We start from the raw sequence: 19,230 nt of genomic DNA, 5'->3' as shown, positions 1-19,230 counted from the left end.
AGACCATGGCAATACTGTACTGTGCTCTATTAGACCATGGCAATACTGTACTGTACTCTACTAGACCATGGCAATACTGTACTGTACTCTACTAGACCATGGCAATACTGTACTGTGCTGTACTAGACCATGGCAATACTGTACTGTGCTCTACTAGACCATGGCAATACTGTACTGTACTCTACTAGACCATGGCAATACTGTACTGTACTCTACTAGACCATGGCAATACTGTACTGTGCTCTACTAGACCATGGCAATACTGTACTGTACTGTACTAGACCATGGCAATACTTATACTTTTTACTTGAAACTTTTTGGAGATGTTTTTTATGGCTTCGGTTTATTCGTCACAACTTCCAGTTTCAACATGTTGGAAAAGGAGTTGGAAGAAGCAGAGTTTATTTTCCATTGCATAGCAGTTACTTACACTTTGGATTCACTTCTTCATCTCAATGTGTACACAATTTACTGTATGAATAATAGTTGTTTTTTAATATATAGTGATAAATAAATAACTAGTTCAATAAGTGGTTGAGAAGGTGATTGGCTACAAGCTCCCATCCCTCCAGGACCTGTTCTCCTCCAGGACCAGGAGGCGTGTGGGTCACATCACAGCTGACTCTTCTCACCCTGGACACAAACTATTCTCCCCTCTCCCCTCAGGCAGGAGACTAACCTCCATCCAGATTCTAGACCCACTAACCTCCATCTAGATTCTAGACCCACTAACCTCCATCCAGATTCTAGACCCACTGAACACTTTTTACCCCTCGGCCATCAGACACATGAACTATGACAAGATCTGATAGCTCAGTTACAGCTCATTTTATGACCTTTTCTGTGTTATGTTATTCTATTCTGTGTTATGTTATTCTATTCTGTGTTATGCTATTCTATTCTGTGTTATGCTATTCTATTCTGTGTTATGTTATTCTATTCTGTGTTATGTTATTCTATTCTGTGTTATGTTATTCTATTCTGTGTTATGTTATTCTATTCTGTGTTATGTTATTCTATTCTGTGTTATGTTATTCTATTCTGTGTTATGCTATTCTATTCTGTGTTATGTTATTCTATTCTGTGTTATGTTATTCTATTCTGTGTTATGTTATTCTATTCTGTGTTATGTTATTCTATTCTGTGTTATGTTATTCTATTCTGTGTTATGCTATTCTATTCTGTGTTATGTTATTCTATTCTGTGTTATGGTATTCTATTCTGTGTTATGCTATTCTATTCTGTGTTATGTTATTCTATTCTGTGTTATGTTATTCTATTCTGTGTTATGTTATTCTATTCTGGGTTATGTCATTCTATTCTGTGTTATGTTATTCTATTCTGTGTTATGTTATTCTATTCTGTGTTATGTTATTCTATTCTGTGTTATGTTATTCTATTCTGGATTATGTTATTCTATTCTGTGTTATGTTATTCTATTCTGTGTTATGCTATTCTATTCTGTGTTATGTTATTCTATTCTGTGTTATGTTATTCTATTCTGTGTTATGTTATTCTATTCTGTGTTATGTTATTCTATTCTGCGTTATGTTATTCTATTCTGTGTTATGTTATTCTATTCTGTGTTATGTTATTCTATTCTGTGTTATGTTATTCTATTCTGTGTTATGTTATTCTATTCTGCGTTGTGTTATTCTATTCTGTGTTATGTTATTCTATTCTGTGTTATGTTATTCTATTCTGTGTTATGTTATTCTATTCTGGATTATGTTATTCTATTCTGTGTTATGTTATTCTATTCTGTGTTATGTTATTCTATTCTGTGTTATGTTATTCTATTCTGTGTTATGTTATTCTATTCTGTGTTATGTTATTCTATTCTGGATTATGTTATTCTATTCTGTGTTATGTTATTCTATTCTGTGTTATGTTATTCTATTCTGTGTTGTATGTTTTATGTTGCACCAAGAAAAATTCCTAATTTGTGAACCCATTCTCAAACAATGGCAATAAAAACTATTCTGATTCTGATTCTGATTCTGATTCTGATTCTGATTAACGTAGTGAGAAGAATAAGATGATCTTGTTTTGAAAAAGGTTCAAAATGTTTATCACAGTTTTCTTCTTTCTACTTTGAAAACACTTTCAGTTCTGACAGTTTCTTGAACTCTTTTTGCTTTGTTTGGTTCCAGCGTCCCTGCAGGAAGAAGAGTTCTTCTTCTTCTTTGTCCTCTTCAACTTCTTTTTCTTCTTCTTCTTCTACTTCTTCTTCTTCTTCTTCTTCTTCTTCTTCTTCTACTTCTTCTACTCCTTCTTCTTTGTCCTCTTCATCTTCTTCTTCTTCTTCTTCTTCTTCTTCTTCTTTTACTTCTTCTTCTTCTTCTACTTCTTCTTCTTCCTCTTCTTCTTCTTCTTCTTCTTTGTGCTCTTCTTCTTCTTCTTCTTCTTCTTCTTCTTCTTCTTCTTCTTCTTCTTCTTCTTCTTCCTCTCATCCTCCTTTTTCTTCTCCTCCTCCTCCTCCTCTGTCTTTGTTTTCATTTTTCTTCTTTTTTCTTTTTCTTTTTTTGTTAACCTTTTTTTTTCTTCCTTTCTCTGTTTTCTTTTTTGTTCTTCTTCTTGTTCTTCTTTTCCTTCTTTTTCTTGTTTTTCTTCTTCCTTTTATTTTTGTTCTTCCTTTTGTCCTTCTTCTTCTCCTCCTCCTCCTCCTCTGTCTTCTTTTTTCTTCCTCCTCCTTCTTCTCCTCCTCCTCCTTCTTTTTTCTTTTTCTTTTTCATCTTTTTCTTTTTTTTCTTCTTTTTTTCTTCCTTTCTTTTTCTTTTTTGTTCTTCTTTTTCTTCTTTTTCTTCTCTGTCTTGTTTTTTTCCTTCGTTTTATTTTTTTGACTTGTTTTTCTTTGTTTTCTTTTTTCTTCTTCTTCTTTTTCCACCACTTTCTTTTTCTTGTCTTCCACCTTCTTTTTCTTCTTCTTCTCCTATTTCTTCTTTTTCTATCATTTCTATTTGTTTTCTTCTTCTTCTCCTACTTCTTTTTCTTCCACTTCTTTTTTTTCTTACTTTCTTTGTTTTCTTTTTTGTTCTTCTTTTTCTTCTTTTTCTTCTCTCTTCTTTTTTTCCTTTGTTTTCTTTTTTTTCGACTTGTTTTTCTTTGTTTTCTTTTTTCTTCTTTTCCTGTTTTTCTTCTTTTTCTTTTTCCACCACTTTCTTTTTCCTCTTCCACCTTCTTTTTCTTTTTCTTCTTCTCCTACTTCTTATTTTTCTTCCACTTCTTTTTTTCTTCTTCTTCTTTTTCTTCTTCTTATTCATCTTCTTCTTCCAAAGTTCCAAAGTTCCAACTCTGCAAAGTGTGCCGGACACGTGAAAGAGTCCCATGGGAGCTAATTGATTTTTTGTTGTTGCTGATGCTGATGTGGGATGGGAAGCTCCCTTTATGAGAGCACATTCATAAGATTAATTAAGCGTAAAATGGAAGTAATCGACTATAATGAGTGTAGACACATTTTCACTGAGGGTTTCTTTTTGTTTGTTCTTTTAGGGTGGAGGTGCAAAAGCGACTCCAGACTATCTCATACTTAACTTGTAGAAAGCTGGATCACCTGCAATGAAGAGCAGGACCCATTTAATTAAATGCTATATAACAATGTAATTTAATACAACACACAATGAATACATACTGAATAAGGAATGAACTGAGCTTTATAATAATAAACTTTCATTCCCCTCATTTTCATTACAGGGATGTCCAAAATGCAGCACTGGGGTTGTTTGCGGACCACAGATTTGTTTGCACATTTTTAAAATAACATTAAAAGGAACAAAAACAAAATCCTAAAATTTAAAAATGAAGCAAAAAAAAAAAATCAACAGGAAAAACTGAAATGTTGAAACTAATAACTATTTAAATACAAATCTTAAATATATATTTAAAGACCAGGCTTTGTTTTAATCATTACAATATCGAAGTTGTTATGCATGCTTTGATTGTTCAGGCTAGTTGTTGCATATTTTGTTTTACCAGATAAATGTTATGTTGTGATGTTGTATTTTATTTTTTATCATATTGTATATATATTGTGCGCTTTTTCTTTTTCTCTCTCTTTCTTCTCTTTTTCTTTTAAATTGTAATTTTACTGCTTTTTTTTACATCAATGGCCAATTCTGGCTTTTTTTTTTTAAACCATGTGTATTCGTGTTTTATTTTACATCGCAAACCAAAGTTCTTCGTTTCATGCCTAGCGAGACACTGACCTCTGCTGGCTGGTCTCTGCACTACACCCAATTACGTTACACAAGAGGGGTGTTAAAACGTTTTTATTTTCATGTATTTTTTTTTATTATTATTGTTTGTTTATAATATCCTGAGCGTATTGTGCACATTATTTTAAATAAAGACAATTTAAATATTTTCATATTTTCCTCCCTCACTTCCCATCTTGAGCACTTTTCAATACTACCGCCAGATGGCAGCAGCGTGTCGTCAGAAGCCTTCAGCCGTGAAACATCCGTCGAAGAAGAGAAAAAGGCGGAAGTTGGCAGCGACACGTCAAAAAGGACGACGGACAAAGCGTCGAAACAACAACAACAAAAACAAAAAAACATTAAAAATGTTGAGAGTGTTGGTGAGGGAGAGACTCGTTGCGGCCGCTGATGAAATATTCGGGCTTTTTGAAAGAGCGATGGTGTCGTACGAGGAGGAACTTTCTAGAACGAAAGAGGAGAACGAGCGACAGCGTCAACAACTGGAGGCTGTTTATCGGAGTAAGTTAAATGTTGTTTACATGTTGACTAGCTTTTAACTTCTTTATTGTTCACTAATATGTAGAATAGGCCATGCAATGACAATCTAACTGCTGCAGAATCTCTACGGCGAGACCATTTGGACAAACATAGAATCGATCAAACATAGAATCGATCGATCTAACATAAAAGTGTGAGAGTCCAGTCCATAGTGGATCTAACATAATAGTGAGAGTCCAGTCCATAGTGGATCTAACATAATAGTGAGAGTCCAGTCCATAGTGGATCTAACATAATAGTGAGAGTCCAGTCCATAGTGGATCTAACATAATAGTGAGAGTCCAGTCCATAGTGGATCTAACATAATAGTGAGAGTCCAGTCCATAGTGGATCTAACATAATAGTGAGAGTCCAGTCCATAGTGGATCTAACATAATAGTGAGAGTCCAGTCCATAGTGGATCTAACATAATAGTGAGAGTCCAGTCCATAGTGGATCTAACATAATAGTGAGAGTCCAGTCCATAGTGGATCTAACATAATAGTGTGAGAGTCCAGTCCATAGTGGATCTAACATAATAGTGAGAGTCCAGTCCATAGTGGATCTAACATAATAGTGAGAGTCCAGTCCATAGTGGATCTAACATAAAAGTGTGAGAGTCCAGTCCATAGTGGATCTAACATAATAGTGTGAGAGTCCAGTCCATAGTGGATCTAACATAATAGTGTGAGAGTCCAGTCCATAGTGGATCTAACATAAAAGTGTGAGAGTCCAGTCCATAGTGGATCTAATATAATAGTGTGAGAGTCCAGTCCATAGTGGATCTAACATAATAGTGAGAGTCCAGTCCATAGTGGATCTAACATAATAGTGTGAGAGTCCAGTCCATAGTGGATCTAACATAATAGTGAGAGTCCAGTCCATAGTGGATCTAACATAATAGTGAGAGTCCAGTCCATAGTGGATCTAACATAATAGTGAGAGTCCAGTCCATAGTGGATCTAACATAATAGTGAGAGTCCAGTCCATAGTGGATCTAACATAATAGTGTGAGAGTCCAGTCCATAGTGGATCTAACATAATAGTGAGAGTCCAGTTCATAGTGGATCTAACATAATAGTGAGAGTCCAGTCCATAGTGGATCTAACATAATAGTGAGAGTCCAGTCCATAGTGGATCTAACATAATAGTGTGAGAGTCCAGTCCATAGTGGATCTAACATAATAGTGAGAGTCCAGTCCATAGTGGATCTAACATAATAGTGAGAGTCCAGTCCATAGTGGATCTAACATAATAGTGAGAGTCCAGTCCATAGTGGATCTAACATAATAGTGTGAGAGTCCAGTCCATAGTGGATCTAACATAATAGTGAGAGTCCAGTCCATAGTGGATCTAACATAATAGTGAGAGTCCAGTCCATAGTGGATCTAACATAAAAGTGTGAGAGTCCAGTCCATAGTGGATCTAACATAATAGTGTGAGAGTCCAGTCCATAGTGGATCTAACATAATAGTGTGAGAGTCCAGTCCATAGTGGATCTAACATAAAAGTGTGAGAGTCCAGTCCATAGTGGATCTAACATAATAGTGTGAGAGTCCAGTCCATAGTGGATCTAACATAATAGTGAGAGTCCAGTCCATAGTGGATCTAACATAATAGTGAGAGTCCAGTCCATAGTGGATCTAACATAATAGTGAGAGTCCAGTCCATAGTGGATCTAACATAATAGTGAGAGTCCAGTTCATAGTGGATCTAACATAATAGTGAGAGTCCAGTCCATAGTGGATCTAACATAATAGTGTGAGAGTCCAGTCCATAGTGGATCTAACATAAAAGTGTGAGAGTCCAGTCCATAGTGGATCTAACATAATAGTGAGAGTCCAGTCCATAGTGGATCTAACATAATAGTGATAGTCCAGTCCATAGTGGATCTAACATAATAGTGAGAGTCCAGTCCATAGTGGATCTAACATAATAGTGTGAGAGTCCAGTCCATAGTGGATCTAACATAATAGTGATAGTCCAGTCCATAGTGGATCTAACATAATAGTGTGAGAGTCCAGTCCATAGTGGATCTAACATAATAGTGTGAGAGTCCAGTCCGTAGTGGATCTAACATAATAGTGAGAGTCCAGTCCATAGTGGATCTAACATAATAGTGTGAGAGTCCAGTCCGTAGTGGATCTAACATAATAGTGAGAGTCCAGTCCATAGTGGGGCCAGCAGGAGACCATCCCGAGCGGAGACGGGTCAGCAGCATAGAGATGTCCCCAACCGATGTACAGGCTAGCGGTCCACCCCGGGTCCCGACTCTGGACAGCCAGCACTTCATCCATGGCCACCGTACCTGTGCCGCCCCCCCCCCCCCCCCTCCACAAGGGAGAGGGGGGCAGAGCAGAAAAGAAAAGAAACGGCAGATCAACTGGTCTAAAAAGGGGGTCTATTTAAAGGCTAGAGTATACAAATGAGTTTTAAGATGGGACTTAAATGCTTCTACTGAGGTAGCATCTCTAACTGTTACCGGGAGGGCATTCCAGGGTACTGGAGCCCCAATAGAAAACGCTCTATAGCCCGCAGACTTTTTTTGGGCTCTGGGAATCACTAATAAGCCGGAGTTCTTTGAACGCAGATTTCTTGCCGGGACATATGGTACAATACAATCGGCAAGATAGGCTGGATCTAGACCGTGTAGTATTTTATACGTAAGTAGTAAAACCTTAAAGTCACATCTTAAAGTGCGCACGAAGCCAGTGCAGGTGAGCCAGTATAGGTATATGTATATATGTATATAAAGGTATATACAGTATAGGTATATGTATATAAAGGTATATACAGTATAGGTATATGTATATAAAGGTATATACAGTATAGGTATATGTATATAAAGGTATATACAGTGTAGGTATATGTATATAAAGGTATATACAGTATAGGCGTATGTATATATGTATATAAAGGTATATACAGTATAGGTATATGTATATAAAGGTATATACAGTATAGGTATATGTATATAAAGGTATATACAGTATAGGTATATGTATATAAAGGTATATACAGTATAGGTATATGTATATAAAGGTATATACAGTATAGGTATATGTATATAAAGGTATATACAGTATAGGCGTATGTATATATGTATATAAAGGTATATACAGTATAGGTATATGTATATAAAGGTATATACAGTATAGGTATATGTATATAAAGGTATATACAGTATAGGTATATGTATATAAAGGTATATACAGTATAGGTATATGTATATAAAGGTATATACAGTATAGGTATATGTATATAAAGGTATATACAGTATAGGTATATGTATATGTATATAAAGGTATATACAGTATAGGTATATGTATATAAAGATATATACAGTATAGGTATATGTATATAAAGGTATATACAGTATAGGTATATAAAGGTATATACAGTATAGGCGTAATATGATCAAACTTTCTTGTTGTTGTCAACGTTTATATTTTGAAGAATGTTTGACGTCTCAGCTAAAGTGTGTTGGTGTTTATGTCCTGCAGACGTCCCCCAGCTGATCGGTCGTCAAGAACAACGTCCTCCTCCGCCACACGGGGGGATCTCCACTTTGCAGCCGGAGGACGCCCAGCTCCCCCACATTAAAGAGGAAGAGGAAGAACTGTGGACCACTCAGGAGGAAGCCGATCTGACCGTCGTCTCCGTGAAGACCGAGGACGACGACGCACAAGACGACCTCCTGGCGCCGCTGTCAGACAGCGACGACACGACGTCGCACTCTCGCGAGGCCGAAGACCGGGACGACCACCGGGAGCCTTTGAGCAACACAGACTGCGAGGGAGACGTGCGGACTCACGCCGACGACAAACATTCAGAATGCTCTGGAATGAAGGCCACTCTTAACACCAGGAGACCTTTGCAGGCACAGATGAACTCTAAAAAGAGCTTCGGTCGCTCAGTTTGGGGTAAAAGATTCTCTCACCGCTCCGGTTTGGTTTTACACGGCGAGGGAAAGTCTTACATTTGCTCGGTGTGCGGCGACAGCTTTTCCCGCAAGAGCAATTTCACGCTGCACATGAGAACGCACACCGGAGAGAAGCCTTTCAGTTGCTCCGTCTGCGGCAAAAGATTCTCCCAGAAGTCCAACATGGTCTCACACATGAGGATACACACCGGAGAGAAGCCCTTCAGTTGCTCGCTCTGCGGGAAAGGATTCTGCCAGAAGACAAACATGCTGTCGCATATGAGGACGCACACGGGGGAAAGACCTTTCATTTGCTCAATCTGCGGCGAGACGTTTGTCCAGAAGGTTTCTCTGATTGCCCACGAAAGAACGCACACGGGAGAAAAAGCTTTCGATTGTCCAGTTTGTGGGAAAAGTTACTCTTATAAGAAAACTTTGGCAGCGCACATGCGGACACACACCGGAGAATGAACCTTTGCCTGCTCACACTAAACACGGATCTTTTAAATATAGTGATATACTACACATGATATCTATTTAAATCAGCGTACACCAGAAAAAGACAGAAAACATTATGAATGTGTTTTAATTGCACGTTTGTTTGAGACGCACGCACTGCAGGAAATGAATCCAATAAATCAATAACTTTCTGGTTTATGTTTTCCTGGCCAGTTTTGTGCTAAAAGCTTACACGGAAGTGTATGAACCCCCCAACAAAGTACACACAATCTTCACAATAAACATGTAACCAAAACTTTGGAAATGTATGTTTGGTAGATAATTTGTTTGTTCTGACTATGATTATTGCCAATAAATATTGTAGAATTGGAAAGCCTGTTTGTTTGCATTTAAAAATGATAGAAAATGGTAAATGGGTTATACTTGTATAGCGCTTTTCTACCTTCAAGGTACTCTAAAAGCGCTTTGACACTATTTTCACATTCACCCATTCCCACACACTGATGGTGCACTGCAAAAAGTCAGTGTTCAAAAACAAGGAGAAAAAAAAAAATACAAAAATTAGGGGTATTTTTTTTTAACTAAGCAAAATTACAATAGAACAAGAAAATTTTGGCTTGTCAAGACTTTGCAAAACAAGTAAAAAATAGAGGTTTTTGTTTCAAGTAAAAAAAATAAAGCTGCAAGCAGCGATGGACGGGACCGACTTTGAGGGCTCATAAAATCCAAACCGGAGCAGTAATTAAAAGTCTTTCATCAACTTTTAATCAGAAGGGTTCAATCTCTCTCCTGTGCTAATTTGAAGCCGACACGACAAACGCGCTCAGAGGAGATAATGTTTGAAAATAGGTGACTGTTTTTACACAACTTTTGTTTTGAAGGGGGAATCGCAAACTTCCTGTTGATTTTTGCTGGGGGTTCTCAGTGTATGACATATAGGTCTAAGTGAGACCTACATAGAGGTTTTTGTTTCATGTCTCTACGACTTTCCTACTGGGAGTTACAGGCAGTTTTGTCTGTGTTTTTCTTCTTAGGGGGCGCTAGAGCGCAATTTTGAGTTTTGGGGTTTGACTTTTTTGATTAGATCGCAATTTTTGCCAGTCCTGATGTGTGTGTCCAATTTGGTGAGTTTTGAAGCATGTTAAGGGGGTCAAATTACAGCTCAAAGAGGCGGCGGTATAATAATAAAACGCTAGAAATACAATAGGGTCCTCTGTCCCAAAGGGACTCGGTCCCTAATTAGCTAACCTCAATGGACCCAAAAATACCTTAAAATAAGTATATTTTCACTAATAACAACTGTACTACTATACGAGTACGTATTTTCTATTGTTTTATTGAAAATAAAACAGCAAAGTCCATTTGGCTGTTATCTGTTTTAATCCATCCATCCATTTTCTACTGCTTGTCCCTTTCGGGGTCGCAGGGGGTCGCTGGAGCCTATCTCAGCTGCATTCAGGCGGAAGGTGTATGAGACACAATTAAGTCAAAGTCATGATTTTTTTTTTTTTCATGCTTGAAATAAGAAATTATTACTTTAAAAAAGTAGTTTTATACTTGTGAGTGTTGATGACACAGCTTTGCAACAGTTGATATTCTAGTTTCAAGCATGTTTTACTCAATATAGCTCATCAAATCTCAGCAACAAGCTGTAATGTCTTACTGAGATCATTTAGATTAGATTAGATTTAGATTTAGATGTATTGGTCCCCATTGGGGAAATTCATTTTCATTGCCGTACATTTAAACAATAGACATTACACATCACGAACAAAAATAACAAAAAGACATCATACATGACCAACACATTTACAGGCTTGTCAGACAGGTCGCCCGGGCCTGCTGTTTAGGGCGGCTATAGCTGCAGGGATAAGGCTTTTCCCGAGGCGGGACCAAAACCCTCAAAACAAGTAAAGCACTCTCACATAAAATCTGCTTAGTGAGAAGAATTATCTTATCAGACAGAAAATAAGCAAATATCACCGTTATTTGAGATATTTCATCTTACTTAGATTGCAGTTTTTGCAGTGTGGTTAGCTGCCCTGCAAGGCCCTAACCACCACCCATCAGGAGCGAGGGTGAAGTGTCTTGCCCAAGGACACAACGAACGTGACGAGGTTGGTAGAAAGTGGGGATCGAACCGGGAACCCTCAGGTTGCTGCCACGGCCACTCCCCCAAATGCACCATCCCCGTGTTGATCTCTCTATTTGTTTATTACATTAACTAAGTAAGGCTGCAATGCCCAAAAAAATGTTCCATGGATTATTTTCTATAGAGCAATTGTCCTCATTAGCGTCACACGTGTGCTGGCAATCAAAATTAATATATTTGATTAAATTAATACATTTTAATTGAATTATTAATATTGCAACATTTTTCTTTCACTTTGTTCTGCACAAAAAGCCTCAGAAGTCTGTTTTTGCACAACATCTGCCGTATTCATTACGGCCACGGGATGGCAGCAGTGTGACGTCATTGACATGGCTGCGGCAAATCCTCCGTCGAAGAAGAAAAAAACGGAAGTTAGCGACAGCACCCGAGAAGACCAAACGCGCCCTGTTGTGTTTTGTTTTGAATCGCCGGGAAAGACGTCATCGAAATGTCCTTCATCAAACAGTTTGTAAGGGAGCGGCTCATGGCGGCAGCTGATGAAATATTCGAGATGTTTGAGACAACGATCACGTCGTACGAGGAGGAACTTGCTCGAACGAGAGAGGAGAACACGCTGCAACGACAACAACTGGACGCTGTTAGCGAGACTCCAAACGTGATCCGCGATAAAGGTTTGTTTACGTCACCGTCACGTAATGTTGCGTCACTCGCTAAAAATACAGAGCCCGGGAGACAACATGAAGGAGATTTAAAAACGCTCTCGTACCACAGTGGAAATATATAATCCAAGATGGCGGCCAATGTACCCATGTACGCTACTACCTACACGCGCTGACGAGACGCGGGGCCGCCATCTTGGAGTGGTGATCCGCTCCACTCAGTGCAATTCATTTGGTAGGAGCAATGAACTGTCCGCGCATTTAATTCATCTTACCTCACTGAATACCACTGATTTTCACGCGTTTTTTTTATCATACGTGTAGCTATGATAAAGGACACATGTTTTATTATTCATAGTTTGCTTAACAGTAATAGAATATTCTTATATGCTATAAGTCAGTATTTTTCAACCACTAGTGTGCCGTGAGATACAGCAGGTGTGCCTTGGGAGATTATTAAATTTCACCTATTTGGGTTAAAAATATTTTTTGCAAACCAGTCTGCAAATGATGTGTTGTTGTTGAGTGTCGGTGCTGTCTAGAGCTCGGCAGAGTAACCGTGTAATACTCTTCCATATCAGTAGGTGGCAGCCGGTAGCTAATTGCTTTGTAAATGTCGGAAACAGCGGGAGGCAGCGTGCAGGTAAAAAGGTGTCTAATGCTTAAACCAAAAATAAGCAAAAGGTGAGTGCCCCTAAGAAAAGGCATTGAAGCTTAGCCAAGGCTATGCAGAACAAAATTAAAACTGAACTGGCTACAAAGTAAACAAAAACAGAATGCTGGACAACAGCAAAGACTTACTGTGGAGCAAAGACGGCGTCCACAATGTACATCCGAACATGACATGACAATCAACAATGTCCCCACAAAGAAGGATAAAAACAACTGAAATATTATTGATTGCTAAAACAAAGTAGATGCGGGAAATATCGCTCAAAGGAAGACATGAAACTGCTACAGGAAAATACCAAAAAAAGAGACAAAGCCAACAAAATAGGAGCGCAAGACAAGAACTAAAACACTACACACAGGAAATTAGCAAAAAAAACTAAAAATAAGTCAGGGCGTGATGTGACAGGTGGTGACAGTACACCTACTTTGAGACAAGAGCTATATTGATGCATGCTTGGTTAAGCTTTTAAAGTCCTATCATAGAAATATAAAAAAAGACACCATAGTGGCTGACAACAACCAAATAAAAAAGACTATTTACAATTAGAGACAGTTTTACACTGACTTTAATATCCTAACATTACCTGTGACTCTTGCAGGTGGAGAAAGTGAAACTGAAACTAGTTAAGAACTATCTCAGATCCACAACAGGCCAAGAGAGGCTAATTAGGCTGACTAGACTCTATTGAGGACAGGCGGTGTAAAAAATGGATGGATAAATTAAAGTGTGTTTGTGATGTTTTTGTCCTGCAGACGTCCAGCACCTGATTGGTCGTCAGGGCGAGTATCCCCCTCAGCCGGAGGGGGGGTGTTCCACTTTGGAGCAAGAGGATCCAGCTCTAATCCCCCACATTAAAGACGAAGAGGAGGAACTCTGGGTCACTCAGGAGGGAGAGTGTCTTCTAGGCCCAGAGGAGGCTGACCTCACCAAGCTGCCACTGACTGTTGTGTCTGTGAAGTTTGAAGACGACGAAGACGACCCGCAAGCAGACAACCTCTTAGCTCCGCTATCAGATGGCGAGGCTGAAGACAGGGACAACAAGCATCTAAGCAGCGATACGGACTGTGAAGGTGATATGAGTGTTCACTATGACATGGAGGACTCAGAATGCTCGAAAACACTCGTGCAACCGTTCACAGGAGAAAAACCCTTTTGTTGTTCTGTTTGCGGTAAAAGATTTTCTTTTAAGGTAAATATGGTTACACACGTGCGGACACACACCGGAGAAAAACCTTTTAGCTGTTCAGTTTGTGGTAAGGAGTTCTCTCAAAAGGTAACACTGGTGTCTCACATGAGGACGCACACGGGAGAAATGCCTTTTATTTGCACGGTTTGCGGTGAAAGCTTTTCTTATAAGCGCAATTTGAGTCGACACATGCGCGCGCACACAGGGGAAAAGCCTTTTAGTTGTTCAGTGTGCGGCAAAAGATTCTCTCAAAAGGTAACAATGGTATTACACCTGAGGACACACACAGGTGAAAAACCGTTCTGTTGCTCGGTTTGTGGCGAAAGCTTTTCTTGCAAGAGCAATTTGAGTGGACACATGCAAACGCACACGGGAGAAAAACCCTTCAGGTGTTCCGTTTGTGACAAACGATTTTCTCGGAAAACTAGCATGGTCTTACATATGAGAACGCACACAGGGGAAAAACCTTTTCAATGTTCCGTCTGTGATAAGCGATTCCCTCAAAAGATAACCATGGTAACACACATGAGAACACACACAGGCGAAAAACCTTTTAGTTGTTCAGTCTGTGATGAGAGCTTTTCACACAAGTACAGTTTGAATCTACACATGCAGAAACATACCGCAGAAGAAGAACCCTTTGGTTCCTTGGATTGTGGGGAACAAATGTCAACAGCGCCTTTACACAGAACACAGCAACCAGTCGAAAAACCTTTCGCTTGCTCAGTTTGCGATGAAAACTTTTCTCACGACAGCGCTTTGACTCGACACATGCGGACGCACAATGGGGAAAAACCCTTTGGCTGTTCTGATTGCGGTTTAACGTTCTTTCGAAAGTCCAGTATGGTTTTACACATGCGGACGCACACTGGGGAAAAGCCTTTCAGCTGTTCAGTTTGCGGCGCCAGCTTTGCGCAAAGGTCCACTTTAAATGCGCACATGAGAAGACACACGGGGGAAAAACCTTTCAGTTGTTCGGTGTGCGGCGATAAATTTGCTCAGAGGTCCACTTTGAACACACACATGAAAAGACACACTGGTAAATATCCTTTTAGTTGTTCAGTTTGTGGTGAGAGCTTTTCTCGCAAGTCCTTTATGACGGCTCACATGCAGACACATGAAGCTGAATAAGGACCATTCCACCGACTCACGAGCATTCGCCTGTTGTAAATCTCTCAATAGAAACTTTCGTTTTTTTACCCAGCTCTGAATCTGATCACATATCAATATGTGTATTGGTCCAATGCGAGCACATTTATTTCATTTGTGTACAAGTTCCTAAGCCCAAGATGACTCATCTGAGTAACAGGACTGAAAGTAACAGGAGTTTTTAGTATAGAAATAGCAAGGGCACGAAATACAAAATACATTGGATAAGTATGTGTGTGTATGTATGTATATATATACACACACATATATATATATATACACTATATTGCCAAAATTATTTGGCCACCCATCCAAATGATGAGAATCAGGTGTCCTAATCACTTGGCCCGGCCACAGGTGAATACAAATCAAGCACTTAGTCATGGAGACTGTTTCTACAAACATTTGTGAAAGAATGGGCCGCTCTCAGTGATTTCCAGCATGGAACTGTCATAGGATGCCACCTGTGCAACAAATCCAGTCGTGAAATTTCCTCGCTCCTAAATATTTGAAAAGTCAACTGTAGGCTTTATTATAAGAACATGGAAGAGTTTAGGGAACAACAGCAACTCAGCCATGAAGTGGTAGGCCACGTAAACTGACAAGAGAGGGGTCAGCGGACGCTGAAGCGCATAGTGCAAAGACTTTCTGCACGGTCAGTTGCTACAGAGCTCCAAACTTCATGTGACCTTCCAATTAGCCCACGTACAGTACGCAGAGAGCTTCATGGATTGAAATCTGATGGACCAGTCTGGGTTTGGAGGTTGCCGGGAGAACGCTACATTTCGGACTGCATTGTGCCGAGTGTGAAATTTGGTGGAGGAGGAATTATGGTGTGGGGTTGGGTTTCAGGAGTTGGGCTTGGCCCCTTAGTTCCAGTGAAAGGAACTTTGAATGCTCCAGGATACCAAAACATTTTGGACAATTCCATGCTCCCAACCTTGTGGGAGCAGTTTGGAGCGGGGCCCCTTCCTCTTCCAACATGACCGTGCACCAGTGCACAAAGCAAGGTCCATAAAGACATGGATGGCAGAGTCTGGTGTGGATGGACTTGACTGGCCTGCACAGAGTCCTGACCTGAACCCGATAGAGCATCTTCGGGATGAATTAGAACGGAGACTTGAGAGCCAGGCCTTCTCCACCAACATCAGTGTGTGACCTCACCAATGCGCTTTTGGAAGAATGGTGGAAAATTCCTATGAACACACTCCGCAACCTTGTGGACAGCCTTCCCAGAAGAGTTGAAGCTGTAATAGCTGCAAAAGGTGGACCGACGTCATATTGAACCCTATGGGTTAGGAATGGGATGGCACTTCATGTTCATATGTGAGTCAGGCAGGTGGCCAAATACTTTTGGCAATTTAGTGTATATAGCATGTTGAAATTACAGTGATTCAACAAAAATGAGTCATAAATAAACACAATTAAAAATAATAATTTAGGTAACGATATTATTTTTAAAAGTATAATTCTATCAAGGTGCAGGACACTTTGCCTCATAAATGTTATGTCTTAAAATGTTATTTTATTTGCGATAAAATGGCCCATCAACCTTTCCCTGTCCATTATGTGCAAGCACAGTGTGTTGGAATCTTCTAGCTACAATGTGAAAGTATCCTGAATGTTCCCATTGCAGGAAGATTGGCGGCTTGTACTATTAAGATATAACTTTACATGGAATTGGAAGAGAAAAAAAAGCCAATATTTTTGCAACATTTTAGTCATTTGTAATCACATCTTTATGGGCGAAGAATGCTGCCATCTTCAGTCCAATCAGTGTAACAACCATCGCTCTTTAAGGAACTCTTTTGTGACATCCAGGTGAAATGATTGACTAGATATTAAAAAATGATGATACAACTGACTCTCGTATTAAATTATTTGGTCTTTAGTAACAATAGTACAATTTTGCGTGTGTGTGTGTGTCATGTGTGCTAATTTGTAAAAATGTGCAATGTGTCACGTTTCCCAAGATGGTGGTGTGCGTGCGCAACATATCTCGTCTTGAAAAGTGTACATTTTTATGCCGTTTTATTTTGAACGGTAACATGATTAGCATAAATTCTACACAGCAAGTGTCCGATTCGAAGTGTTAAGATTTTAAACTTATTTTAAGCACATTTGTGTGAGCCATTTTCAATTTTGTTAGTGCAGTTGGACCGCTATTATTGTGAAGGCCGGAAGTTTGATTGTTGTCTCCTGTAACTACAAGCTACTGTAACCTTCTGCATACATTTCTGAAGTGAAGTTAGTGTCGGGGTTTATTCATCAAATTGATTTAGGTGCTTTATCTAATTACATTACATTACTATATATATATATATATATATATCATACTTGCCAACCTTGAGACCTCGAATATTGGGGGGGGGGGGGGTTGAGAGTGGTTATTTACAGCTAGAATTCACCAACTTGAGTATTTCATATATATATATATATATATATATATATATGTCTATATATATATATATATATATATGTCTATATATATATATATATAGACATATATATATATATATATATGAAATACTTGACTTTCAGTGAATTCTAGCTATATATACATATATATATATATATATATATATATATATATATATATATATATATATATATATATATATATATATATATATATTTATATTTATATTTATTTTTATTTTTAAAAAATTTTAATTTACATAGAAAAGAAAAAAATACTTGAATTTCAGTGTTCCGGTGGCTATCCATTAGATGGCAGTATTGTCCTGTTTAACTTCTCCGTTCATGATGAGTCTATCATTTCGGCCGCCATGTCTGTAATTTCCTCGTTCTTCTGCTTCGTCTCCTTGTTGTGTGCGCAGTTGTGCACTCTATAAAAGCCCTAGATGTTATGACGTATTTGGGCAGGCAAGCTGTTTATATTGTGGGAAAGCGGACGTGAGAACAGGCTGTCCCCACTCAGTCTCAGGTCCGCATTGAGCTGGAGGGGGCGTGGCCTCCAGCTCCAGCTGAATACCGGGAGTTTGTCGGGAGAAAATCTCTGCCGGGAGGTTGTCGGGAGAGGCGCTGAATACCGGGATTCTCCCGCTAAAAATGGGAGGGTTGGCAAGTATGATATATATATATCTATATATATATATATATATATATATATATATATATATATATATTTATATAGGCCAAAAGTTTGGACACCCCTTCTCATTACAATGCGTTTTCTTTATTTTCCTGACTATTTACATTGTAGATTGTCACTGAAGGCATCAAAACATATGTATATTTATATATACATATATGTGTATATATGTATATATATATTTATACATATATATTTATATATACATATATATGTGTATATATATGTACATATATATACATACATATATATATATACATATATATATATATATATATATATATATATATATATATATATATATATATATATATATATATATATATATATATATATATAAATGTACATATATATATATATATATATATATATATATGTATATATATATATATATATATATGTGTATATATATATATGTATATATATATATATATATATATATATATATATATATATATATATATATATATATATACACATATATATGTATATATATATATTGGTGCAGGCTCTGAGTAAAATGTTTCAAAGTAAGAGTCTCAGCATTATGCACACAGCATTCTTAACAGGTAGCGCCACATCTATTAATGACGGTCAAAATGCCTCAAATAAATACATGGATGTGGAACATTGCTAAAACCAGATGATGTTGCAATGGATGAATTGAAAGATGTGAGGAGTACATTAAAAACCAAATAAGTCAAGTGATGGTTATGAGCATAGATAATCTTATAACAGCACACATGCACGCGCGCATCAGTGAATAAACTTTTTTCTCAGCCAGTTTGTGCTATGAAATATTGTTGAATTGTGAAAGTGTAATATGAAAGGTTAGAAGTCAGGAAAAGTATGCACAACTTTTTATAATTAACCGGAATCTTGGTATACGTGTATTTGGCAGATTATCTCCTTGCTGTTGTTGACAATGATTATCAACAATAAACAATACACATTGGAAAGCCTATGTGTTTATATTTCAAACAAGCTATGCCTCAAACTATCTTCATTACATTAATACACTGATTCAGTAAGACTATTATGAATGAGATGTGGTGTCTCCGTTTGGCTGAAGATGTTGTTTGGGATGTGGGAGGATAGAGATTTGAGCTAAGATATCCAGTATGCCTTGTGGTTAGACTAGAGTGTCCACCCTGAGATCGGTAGGTCTAGTTCAAACCCCGGCCGAGTCATACCAAAGACTAAAAAAATGGGACTCATTAC

General features: G+C 38.1%; 2 protein-coding genes across 2 annotated transcripts; both read left to right on the top strand.

The window, feature by feature from the left end:
* The first annotated feature begins 4,455 nt into the window (after positions 1–4,455).
* On the top strand, positions 4,456–9,458 carry LOC133632183 (gastrula zinc finger protein XlCGF57.1-like). The gene is made up of 2 exons (XM_062024468.1): positions 4,456–4,715; positions 8,237–9,458. Exons 1-2 carry the CDS (start codon positions 4,562–4,564, stop codon positions 9,124–9,126), a joined length of 1,044 nt encoding a protein of 347 aa, XP_061880452.1. The 5' UTR covers positions 4,456–4,561; the 3' UTR covers positions 9,127–9,458.
* Positions 9,459–11,644: 2,186 nt separating this feature from the next.
* On the top strand, positions 11,645–15,201 carry LOC133632182 (gastrula zinc finger protein XlCGF57.1-like). Its single transcript, XM_062024467.1, has 2 exons — positions 11,645–11,898; positions 13,312–15,201. Exons 1-2 carry the CDS (start codon positions 11,715–11,717, stop codon positions 14,874–14,876), a joined length of 1,749 nt encoding a protein of 582 aa, XP_061880451.1. The 5' UTR covers positions 11,645–11,714; the 3' UTR covers positions 14,877–15,201.
* The last annotated feature ends 4,029 nt before the right edge of the window (positions 15,202–19,230 follow it).

The sequence above is a fragment of the Entelurus aequoreus genome, linkage group LG17 (genome assembly GCF_033978785.1).
Source record: "Entelurus aequoreus isolate RoL-2023_Sb linkage group LG17, RoL_Eaeq_v1.1, whole genome shotgun sequence".
Taxonomy (NCBI): Eukaryota; Metazoa; Chordata; class Actinopteri; order Syngnathiformes; family Syngnathidae; genus Entelurus; species Entelurus aequoreus.
The sequence above is the reverse complement of the archived record's forward strand: the minus strand, read 5'-3'. Positions and strand labels throughout refer to the sequence as shown.